The 12,023-nt window shown below is 39.7% G+C and overlaps 1 protein-coding gene across 7 annotated transcripts in view; it reads right to left on the bottom strand.

Annotated features, from left to right (window-relative positions):
• crebbpa (CREB binding protein a) overlaps positions 1-11,788 on the bottom strand; it is a 40,202-nt gene extending 28,414 nt beyond the window's left edge. For 4 of the 7 annotated variants that reach the window (XM_044114505.1, XM_044114506.1, XM_044114507.1 and 1 more), the window contains exons 1-2: positions 10,877-11,788; positions 1,680-2,398 (exon numbers count right to left, since the gene is read on the bottom strand). In XM_044114505.1, the coding sequence (XP_043970440.1) occupies positions 1,680-2,398; positions 10,877-10,964 (807 nt within the window). In that variant the 5' untranslated portion in view covers positions 10,965-11,788. The remainder of the gene's footprint in view (positions 1-1,679; positions 2,399-10,876) is intronic. The other 3 variants (XM_044114512.1, XM_044114510.1, XM_044114511.1) reach the window with 1 other exon arrangement.
• Between the last annotated feature and the right edge of the window lie 235 nt (positions 11,789-12,023).

Raw genomic sequence — 12,023 nt, 5'->3', positions numbered from 1 at the left:
CAACCTTAGGCAAAAATACTGCGGTGTGAATGTGAATGGATGGGAAATTCGCTTCTCGAATGCCTTAAAACTGCCACAGCTGTTCTAAAAGAACAATGAGGGCAGACGTGTGAATTTAACTGGAATTACGAATTAGCCTATCAACATGATCTCTATAGTCACGGTCAACTCTGATTGGTTTTGGAAGCTGTTTTTAGATCACAGGTGTGTGACGCTGAAGGTTCGTGTGAGTTCATACTTAAGATTTTTGGCACTTAACACAATTAAGCTAAACTGATGAAGCTAAGCTTCAATAGATGAACTGTGATTACCCTAATTCAATAGATAAGACAAATCAGGTTACATTGCGCAACTTTTTATTGGCGTAATGCATCACGTTTGCGAGTTTTTATCAAGTTTTAGAATCTGACGTAAAGCAGAGTATATATTTAAATTGGATGAACACAGAAACGACAGAAATCACGAATGCGAACGCTTGTACATAAGATACATGTTCTGTTAGAGAACATGTGTCTTGTGTACAGAGGAGCTCAATACTTTTGCCTTCACTTTAAATTAATCAAGTACACAACTCCTAAACACCCAGGCAGACAAGTTGTGACCAGCACAATTATTTCACAGGAACACGGTGATATTTGTTTCACGAATGCCAGACGCTAACGGCAGCTAGTTCATTTCAAGACGGCACAAACTTTACCAAATGGCGATGCGGTCCGTGAGCATGTTTTGCATGTAGAGCTACGTTCTTCCTCCATGTTGCCGTTTGTAGCCCAAGTATTCTATAACCTCCAACGATCCAAAGACACTTTGGATGTGTGCTTGTCGTCGTCGTCTAATTGGACCGCCCAACTGACCCAGGAAAGAAGCTCCTGCTCCACATTTAACACCTTCGAGCTCAACTGAAATTCGCAGCTAACTGCATGGAGACGTCTAATCAAATGCCCATCCAAAAATATAGCCGAGTTTAACAAAGCAAACACTCAACACTCTCCCCCATGGAATAAATACCACATAAATGATCAGGTTATAGCTGGGAGAAGTTGTTTAAGTCTAACTAACAGCCCCTCTGGTAATACAAATAGTAATGCAATCAAGTTTAGTTTAAATAAATGTTTAATTAACTGCAAAACTGAATCCAATATATTCTTCCATAAAGGATATTAATACAACTAAGTGTTACCTTATTTACTGTTTAGTTATACAGCAGAGCAGCACTTTAGAGTTATATGACTTTCTAAAGAGGTGCCAATCTCTCATATACTGATTGTTTTTGCCATAATGTAATTATATTTTTATTACTTTTCTTGGCAATACAACAGGAACACCATGATTTCAAAGGTCCAAATTTCAAAATAAAATCATGGAATATGTCTCATCGTGAGTTTATAAAACTTCCAGTAGCAATTAAGAGGATTTCAACTAATCATGATGTCATCCAGCACAAAATCATTACCAGGTGTCATTAAAGGTTTTTACCAAGAAGTGGTAAACCGAGTTCAGTTTTAAAACTTTCCACCCACACCCCACTGCGAATAACCTACGAATGACTAACAACTCTATTCAAATAAACCACAGAAGGAGACATATTGCAATGTTTGCCTAAATATGTAGCTGAAACATGAATGTGGAAACTTTGATTTTTTTTTTGGGGGGGGGGGGCCATCGGTAGCGTGACTCACCTTGTTCATATTGCCCGCCTGCTGGGCGGCACCGAGGGCGGCGTGCGCTCCCATCTGCTGTCCTCCCTGGGTAAGAGTTTCTACCAACGCACTCCCAGATGCTCCCGGTCCCGCAGAGCTTCCCGGTATAGTCTGTCCTTGATACTGCATCCCCGCCACGCCAGCGCCCCGTCCCCTTCCGCCACTGGGGACGAGGCCGCCGTTCATCACCTGAGGTTGCCCACCTTGACCCAGCAGTCCCGCGTGGCCCGGGCTGTTGTTGATTATCGCTTGGCTGAATCCTGTTGCGCTCAGACCCATAGCTGCGGCGTTGTTGTTGCTGTTCTGTCCCACTACTCCAGTCGGCGTTCCCGGTTTCTGGCCCTGAGGCGACGAGTGGCTGTTGGGAGAACCCTGGCCGAGGGGGCTCTTGCCTAGGGGGGTACCGAGCTGCGGGGCCATACTGCCAGGCTGGGGGCTTGCCGAGTTGAGCCCTGTGCCCGTGATGCTGGAGGTGCTGCCAGCTCGGAGAAGCTCCGAGAGCTGCTTGTGTTTGGAGGCTGCGTCCGGGACGACGGCGGCGCCCCCACCGAGAGCTCCAGCGGTGCCGCCAGGTCCGCCGCCTGGTGTTGCGCCGCCATTTGAAGGCAGCCCGCTTAACTGGCTCAACTCTCCTCCGTTTGGGATGAGCTCATCTGGAAGGTCGTTTTCCAAATCATCCCAGGGCAAAGACCCCAGATCTACGAGGATGCAAAAGGAAAGAAAAACAGAAAAGTCAGGCATGAACAATTTCTCTGCGTCTGCCGGAACAATAAGGTTTGAGTGGATGGGTAGAGCTAAAACCGAGGCAATACTGAAAAAAATAAGAATGGAACAAAGATTCACATTCCAAGTTTATGTATTATAAAGATCCAGACCAAAAAAACATTTAAGCTGAGGAGATTTATGTTTTGACAGATTGCTGCAAATTGTTGCTTTAATGCAAACATTTAATATACACCAAGAAAAACAGACCATAAAAGTGGGCATAATGTTAGCCTGAGGAGGTATAGTAACTCGTAGCCAGTGTTCAGACAGAACAGCTTTTCAATTAAAAATCAGTTTACTGATGTTTTGCCCAAATAGTGAAAGGCTATAGATTCCAAATTAAGCTGGATCAGGTAAGAGACGACGCGTCTCCCTTTACTGCATGTGAAGCAGAATTTATGCTACAATGTTGTCTCAGTTCAGCAGACAGGTTTTTAAAACTAGATAAGCAGATCCCTAAAAATAACAACAAAAACACATTCTTCTAGGAGATATGAAATCAGATTTTGACATCTTTATGAGATCCAGAGATGTCAAATGGTGTTTCAAGTAGTAAACAAAACACATCTGATAATACTCAAACAGATTCCTAAAGCAGAGCTTTTCTTTTATTTTCCACCTTCCTGTTTTCTGTCCTCTCATCTCCCGGATGTAAACTCATCCTGAGCTTTAAGCTCATCCTGTGCAATTAATTGAACAAATTTCAATGTTGGCTCAAAATGATCCCAAAAACAATATAACAATGTGCACAGCGCTAAGACCCTCCTCCTTGCTCTGATTGGTTGTTTCTGACTGGGAGCTGTGTATTTTCACAGACAGCAGTAGAACTTCGAGTGGGTGCTTGAGATTAATTTGTTTTTCATAGATTATCTGTCTTATACTATATTGTCATGCCATACTGACAGTTTAAACAAATGTGAAAAAAATATTTTTTCATAAAAGTTACATACTCCAGCTTTTGTTGACAGCATTGTATCAGAATAGCGATTAAATTGAATTGACTAACCGAGTCCACTTCCGTGCGATTATGGTATGAATCATTCAACTGATTATATATTTTATATACCTGGATATGATTGAGATTTGTTTGTCTTTTCAAAGTTTTTAGGCGAACTCAGTCGTGAATTGGGGCTAGGCAAACTGAACGGGACTTTTTTTTTTTAAGGACTCTATGGTTGTTTCCATCACGTCACCAAGATGAGTCAACAAGCAGCAACTAGAGGACAAACAGGACAGATAGCAAGAACAAATCACAGCAATCGCACCAACAAAAACAAGTCTTTATAAAGCACAGATCCTCCCCTCGCCTATGTGGCACCTCTCTATTACACTAAGGTCCATGTTCGACTCTGAAAACCTCTGATCCTGTAGTTAGACGCAGGACCCCAGAAAGGTTTCTCTGTCGCGCCCTGATTTGGGTCGTTTCAAACGGGTACTACTTGTACTGCTCAAAAGCCCTCAGAGCCTTAAAGCAGCAAATGTGATCAAGATGTCAGAACAGGTCATAACAGTAGCTCTAGATCAGATACTAAGTGTTATTCTTCCCAAATTGAAAAGAACTCAGGCTTTTAACAACAAGTTCTAGTCCTCTAAAACAGTGGTCCCCAACCTTTTTAGTCGAGCGGACCGGTCAACGCTTCGTAAATTTTCTGCGGGCGGACGGGGGGAGGGCCTGCGTAAGGATCGAGACCGATGCCTAGGCCTGTCACGATAGCAAATTTTGCTGAACGATTAATTGTCTCAAAAAACTATTGCGATAGACGATAGTATTGTTTGAAAACCTTTTTACACTGATTTAATGGAAATGACGTAATAATGCATGCGATTTCCTGCCAAAGATAGATACACTTTATTTTAAAAAGAACACCCAACACTGGAACTGATAAACAAAATAAACAAAACAACCAAAAATAAAAATAAAATTGATTCTCAGTCTCCATTAACAAAAATGTACTTGAATAAAAACAAAATAACATAAAGCCAAAGTGTAAATAAATACTGCATTCAACCAAAAGAGTTCAGATTATGAAGTCTGTTTACCATATTGCCCTTCAGTAATCATTAGATTTAAATAGAGAAGATGGAACATCGACTACCTGATGCAATAGTTCACACATACATTTTCCCCTTATGACAATCTTAGTACTTTGATCGTACTAAGTTTGTGGCTTGTGATCATCCTGTAGTGTGTGATGTGTTACGCTAGATTGTTGTGGCTCTCCGATCTAAATCAGGGGTTTTTCCCCCACTGGAATCGTTACCGCAGCCTGTTGAATGTGACAGGTAGCCAATCAGAAAGCCGGATTCTGATCCGCGCTTTCTGAGGGGAAATTACCGAGGGGAATCCCAAACAGCTGACACGGCGCAACCCGAAGTCCAGCGGACATTGGAGATGATATGTGGAAACAACATTGGTGCAAAGAATATAGAAATGACGAGGGGAGGAGTTGGAGCAAAATCGCTAATTGATGAACCCGGTAACTTTTCAGCTGTTCTTCGTTAACGTGACATAAATCGGTTCTAATGATTTTCATTCAGTCAGGACGTTACGCTGACACTAGAGCTGCATGCGTTGCAGATAGATTGTAGTAAAGCATTGATTAATGCCTGGTTTTAAAATTAGTTAACTAGACTTGTAGCCATTATGTTGTGCCCACTGTTGGACATCACACGGCACATCGAACCCGATGGAACCGTTATACCTAGGATTTCTGTCGGCTAATGTGTGGTCTCAGATTTTGAAAATGGGCCGACAATCGACCGACAGCACTAAGATGGTGTCGTGTGCGCTGGGCATTACACTCAGGAAATGAGGAAGGGAGGGTCAGTGGAGAGCACCGGAGTTGAGCCTTTTTTCATTTAGCGTCATCAACAGAAAGAGAAAAGGGCTGGAAGAGACGATAACGGCGATAATTAAAATGACGAAGATAGTTTTAATTTATCGTACGATTAATCGATTTCTCGTTTATCGCGACAGGCCTACCGATGCCGTTGTTTATTACTCATTCTGCTGCCTGATGCAAGACGTAACCGACAGCATCCGATTTAGGATTTTCAAAATAAAAGCTCCTCCAGACTCAACACATAGAACGGACATATTTAATTATTTCTTGCGCGGCTCAGTACCAATTGGTCCACGGACCGGCCCCGTGGTTGGGGACCACTGCTCTAAAGGACCACTCTTGATTTTAAAAAACTTCAAAGCGTTTTAAATAATACAAAAGTAGAACAAAAAAAACAAAAACAAAAAAAAACTGAAGTTGCACTGATGAATACTAAACTATTTCAGTGCAAACAAACATGCATAGCGACCTAAAACACATGTGACAAGGATTAGTGGATTTTATTTTGTCTGTGTCCCAAATCAAACTGCTAGTTTGGAATAAAGTGTAGGTTTGCTGAAGTAATCAACTGTTTTGTTGGGGTTTTTTTTTCTTTTTTCAAACTGTGCTTTTTCCTCTTGTATTATGGCCAAACAAAGCTCAATTTTAAAGTTGATCTGATCTGAGAATTTGGTTCTCAATGGGGAACCAGACTAGAAATATTCAGAATTATTATATTTCTTTTAGTTTTTTTGTGCCAGTGGTTTAGGAGAATTATATAAACAAGATTACAAAGGTCAGTTTGGTATTTAACAGGAAATTTCTGAACGATGTGAGTAATTCAAGCATGGCACACAGGTTGAAGAGAAGTTAAATTTTCTTGTTTTTGTTTCATTATGATTTCACATCTGCAATTCGTACCTTGGGAACTTTTCCACGTCACAGCCACAAACATTATGGTACCTTATTAAGGTTCCTTAGACAGACCAACACAAGTAGCAAGTTATCAATGGCGAAGGCTTTACATTTGTTACCAAATACATTTCAAATACCCTTAATAAAACAAGAGAAACCAAAAGGACGTCTAAATGTTTCAGTTTCTTTTCAATTCACAACTTTGCATAGCTTTGTGTTTGTCTATCACATAAAATCTCAAAATACAAAGTCTGCTGCTGTACAGTGAAATAGTTTCTCTCTCCCACAGACCAGCGGTTTACTGTCTGTTTCCTATTAACTTTGGCCAAAGTCGTATAAGGTGACCGTTTTTATAAATAAAAAATGTCCAAAAAGTTCTATTAGTCCATTGTTTCCCACAACAAAACGACACCAATGGAACAAGTCTTTTTTCTGCAAATGATGTGCATGATTTATATATTGACATATTTCATGTGTCATTGAGTTGGGAAAGATTGAGCAGGCGTTCTTCTACACGGTACATTTATCCCCCCCCCCTCATTGTAAGAGTTTTACTGAAACCCCACAAAAGATTTTATTTCTTAATGTCATCAAAGCAAGAGAAATTATTTTCATGAAGTATGATTTTTTTTAACGCTTGCAAAGTAATGGCATGTTTTGTTCTTGGGGTCATCGTGGGATTTTAGCTGAATACAAAAATGTGTCTTTGGAACAGAAAGGTTGCAGAATGTTGAACTCATTTCCTGTCTTTATTAATATTACCTTTATGCTGTAGTTCTGTCACTTTAACTAGAGCACTGGGGGAACATTTTTGGGAGTGATGTTGTTCCTTTACGGGATTGCTAAAACAACCAATAACGTTAGATATCTTAGGCGTGAAAAGACCATTGCGTCCTTGTGAACGTCAGGGTTTAGATTTTCCCAGAGGAACTTCTAAAGGGTTTGAACAATAAAAATAGTGTTACAGGCCTTTAACGTGTGTGGGGGAAAAAGGCTTTGATATTGATGTAGAAGTAGAAAATTAGAGGCCATTTCATGGTGCATTTATAGCCAATTTACACAAATATCGGTGGTGAGCACATCCCTCTCATCTCTTCCCGGTTCTTTTTCTCGCGGTTTTTCTAGTTGCCCTCATGCAGCGATATAAACGGCGTTTCTCCATGAGCGTACAGTTCATCTCTTATTTGGATTTGATGCGTGCGTCTCGGCAACAGAATATTTGGCCGTCTCATACAAGAATCAGTCTTTGGCTCTCAAAAACATATTTTTGTCATTGTGAATTATTGCACTGTGATGCAGTCTTGTTTAATGTAAAGTAAAAAGTGCGGCTCGGTGGCATCGTCTGGATTGTTTATACTCATTCATCAATTCATACATGCAAATTAAAACAGTAGATTGGGGCCACTTATATTACTGCTTTCAATTTATTTCAAGATTTGACAACGGTAAAAGATCTACAAACAGCTAAAATGTTCCCTTTAACCATTCATTCATAGCCTCTTAATGTGATACCAGAGAAAACAAATGGGCCTAAAGAAATGCAATGCAGCCCTTCCCCCACCTGTTGCTACAAACTGCTGTAAGCTGGCTGCTGATGTCCTGATTAACCAATCAATCAATATCAGCACGTCAGACTTGCTTTTAGGGGTGGTTTGCTTTTATCGTGTGGTTCATTGCTCATCATTTCTTAAGAATTTTTGACTTATTGTTGTCATGGCAAATCCCAATTAATTACGTTTGAAAACCCTCAAAACTGTCCGTGTTGTCGGAATTACTGTCTTTTGCCGTTTTCTCCAGTAAATAAATAGATTTGAAAATATTAAATGCAGTTACCGTATGCAGTTTATTTATGCGAGTGGTGTCTTAAAGAATCTCAGTACAAATGGGTAGTTTTTCAAGAGCAGTACTTGTGTTTGTAGGGGGATGATTGCTGTGCCCCTAAAAACGTAGTAATAGTTTTTCATCATCATCACAACAGCGCCATAAAATATTGTGATTAAACTTTAAGTCCATATTGCGATTTAATGCAAAAAAGTAAAAGTAAAAACAAAAAGGACCTTGTAGCTATATATATATATATATATATATATATATATATATATATATATATATATATATATATATATATATATATGCACACAATCAAATTCTGGCGAACTGCAAGAATGGATTTAAATGAATGCCTCCAATAGACCACTGCCTGTAAGAGAAAACTACAAACTACTTCTATACAAATCATAGAACAGAATTTAATGCTGCATTCCAAGAGAGGAGATGCCTGTTGCAGGAAAAAAAAGAGAGAAAAGTAGTGTGAGGCATTTTCAAGCAAAAAGAGGTTTAAAAAAAGAAGGCAGCTCACACTAATCTACACCAAATAGGAGATTATCAAACTCTGCTTCGATTTCTTTGAGTGTGTACATTTTGAAGATGTGCAAATGCAGGGACGACACTTGTGGACCGCATCTTTCTGGTTTGCCTGTGCACACAGACATGTCTAGTTTTTCAAAATCAGAGGCTACACAAAGCTGTGGCACTGAGCCCTTTTCTCATTCACAACACCTGTAACCTCGTCCTCCGACAAAGCGGTGGCACAAAATGTTTCAAACAACTTTCACGGCAAACATCCTCATCTGTCATCAGCGGAACTATTTCTGCTAGGCTGGGATGAAATTACAATGCTATTGCTGAAAATTGCAATGATGGTTTTATGACTGAAATGCATTTTTCTAACTTTTATTGCTTTACAATCACCAACATTACTCTCCAGGAGCTCCAGCATCTCAGCCAATAAACATAAAGATCAGTATTAAGGGCACTTAAGAGTTGATACAACTGGCAAATATATTGCAGAGAGTGAATGCCAGTCACTGGAAATGGAGTATTTTACCAGATATTGCCTCCAAGCAGTTATTTGCAATATTCTGTAAACTGACTTTGTGATGCTGATTGCAATTTGATATATTGTGCAGTTCTTGTATCCAGATGATTATTTCTCAGCAACATAGAAAGGGCTTACGGATAAGGTTTTTTTTATTTAAATTTACTTGGGGCAAGTAGACCTTTTTTTGTTCTTAAATTAACCAAATATTAAGTAAGGTCATGTTTTCAACTACTTCATCGCAGAAATCAAGTGATTTAATGAATGAGTAGACGTTTTTAATCAACATTTACATTCTTTATAGTCAACAAGTATGTAAGCTTTAGTATTGTTTTTTAAAAAAAAAAAAGTATATATTCTCTGTTATCGATTTCAATTCCAAAATATTCTACAAGAAGGAACGGGATGATTTCTGCTGGATAAAGCGATTATGACAAATCGCGTATGTCATCAAGTCTCACTACTGAGGCTGAACAGAACAGAACAGTGATCGTCCTTGGATTCATTCTTTCTCTGCTCTATTCAAAATTACAATCGGCTGCACATATTATTTTTTTTTTTCATACATTTATAGAACTTAGAGACAGATAGACCATCTGTATTCCTGGAAGGAACTGAAATCAGCATCAGTGTCAAGGCAAAATGTTAGAACTTAAACACTTGATCTTGGTGTCACTTGAGAGTTTGTGTATTGCTGTTTAGGAGAAAAATTCTTCTGAAAAGTTCCTACACTTCTAACATTGAATCTAAGCCTACACCTTTTAAGCACATCCTGAGAAAAACACATTAACACTGCAGTTAGAGAAGGGATGCTAATATCAGCCAGTTTGTTGCTTCTGTTTGCGCTCCTATTGTTTTATTAGTAATTACGCTACTGACTGCATTATCCCCTCTAAACTAGCTACCGCTTCTTAATTTCTGCACATTTCTGTATGTAGAATTTTCAAAAAGGCACAAATACCCAGAATATAATTTTTAAAATGTTAAAATTCTTGTTTTCCACATGGCTTTTTATTTTATTTTATTTGCATTTGTTATATTTCTTACAGATTTGGTCTAAAGTAGGATTGGACATAATAGAAAGTGGTATTTTGCAAGGAAATGCATAATGTAGCTTAATGTCTGGCAATAATAATAAAAAACTTTGTAAATTAATGGGTTTTTTTTAAAAATAAAAAATTAAAAATCAAGTTTTCAAAGGCTGCAATGCTAATTAAGGACATAAACTACCCTAGAATCACAGGTTTTCAAGTCAGGTTTTCACCCAACACAGTTGATTTAGCATCCTTTTAAAGTTGTTTTATGAATGTTTCAAATTAAATGGTTTTATTTTGACACAACACGTCTGTAGACATTTTGTTTAAGCACATATACCAGTACTTTTATAGGCATACGGGCATAACTATCGTTGGTTTATTGTCTTATTTTCTTGACACACGCACGAGCCGAACTGACAGTGAGGAACGGACCGAGCTAGCTAACAACACACAGGGAGCTTGCTATTGACTGCAGTTATGTTCAGGAGTGGAGTTGTGCAGGTCTACCAAACTGAATTAATGCCATGCTACCTAACAATGCGTCGACGTAAACAGGGATTGTACAGAGAGAACGAAACCATAACAGTACCGTAAACCAGCCAGCCCTCCAGTTTACCTAACTCACCTGTTATTAAATCTGAAAGTGTGCCCCTTGGTTGATACGGAGAAGTTAGCAAGCTATACCAGAGGGTCTAATAGTGAGTGCGAATCGTCAAAATAGATTTTTTTTATTATTTAGAAAGCGTGTTCAGGCCTTACCTTGTCCATCAGACGCTGATAGGGCAGGTGAATTTAGTTTCGGTCGCTTGGAGCTGGGAGGTCCAACATCCAGCAGGTTTTCAGCCATAGTTGTCTTCAGAGTCTGTCTGGCTTCTTTATTTTGCACTAACTTATGACAGGGAAGGGTTTTTATTCTATCAGCCGGAGCCTTCCCAGTTAGCACATTAGCAAGTTGGCAGCTTAGTTAGCTAACTGGCTAATTGCCTGCTACCAGCTCTGGTAACTGTTAGCTACTCCTCGCTGTTAAGAGTCAACGTCTTTCAAAAGAGATGCAATAGCGCCCCGCTCCGCCACCGCCATTCACCCCATGATAATCCAACACCCAACACCCACATTATTACCATTAAATAACCCAAAATAAAAGAGTCCCCATGTAAAAATCGAGCTTCAACGAGTCAATCCAGATAAATCAGGTGGATTGCTGCATACCGGGCAAAAAGTCGTAATTTCTAAATGTTTAAAGTACCCATTTTGCGTGACCTCAAATTTCTTCATGCAAAAATCGCGCGAAGCTCCGCAAAAATGCACATTTGCACAAAAATGCAATTTTTGAGAAATCCTCCTCGAAAGCCGCGACCTGGTCCTCCCCTTGCCGACGGTAAACAATGCTGCTCCCGAACGGGCGACAGGGGGCTCGAATCGCCGCACTCTGAAGGGGAAATCAGATATACGGAGCAATTCTGCCCGACGACCACCGTTCCGATTCCAGTTTTTTTGCACAAAATGTTCCGGGAGCGACGTTAAGGTTTCGTTTTCGACAGAAGGACGCTGTCATAGCCAGGTAATGATGCTGTATTTCTACGCGAAACCCAGTGTTGGATCGAAATCCCAATTCCGAGCCACGACAAGATGGCGGCTGTTGATTCCTTCGATACAAAAAAGTTTTTTTTTTCTTTTCCAGATCGACTGTGGAGGGGGAGGGGCCGCACAATCACGCCCTGCGTAAAAACACTGCCGCTGGGCTCCGCTAGGGGCGCTCAAGCACTATGAATTATAAAGCAATCCATTGCTCGTTAATTTTTTTTTCTACCGCTGTAAATTTAAATAAAGTGAATGACAATTTAAAATGAAATAACATAAAAAAAACACGGGAAAATGTTTATTTTGAAATATTGAACACGAACCT

This window comes from Gambusia affinis, linkage group LG04, assembly GCF_019740435.1.
Source record: "Gambusia affinis linkage group LG04, SWU_Gaff_1.0, whole genome shotgun sequence".
NCBI classification, from domain to species: domain Eukaryota; kingdom Metazoa; phylum Chordata; class Actinopteri; order Cyprinodontiformes; family Poeciliidae; genus Gambusia; species Gambusia affinis.
The sequence above is the reverse complement of the archived record's forward strand: the minus strand, read 5'-3'. Positions and strand labels throughout refer to the sequence as shown.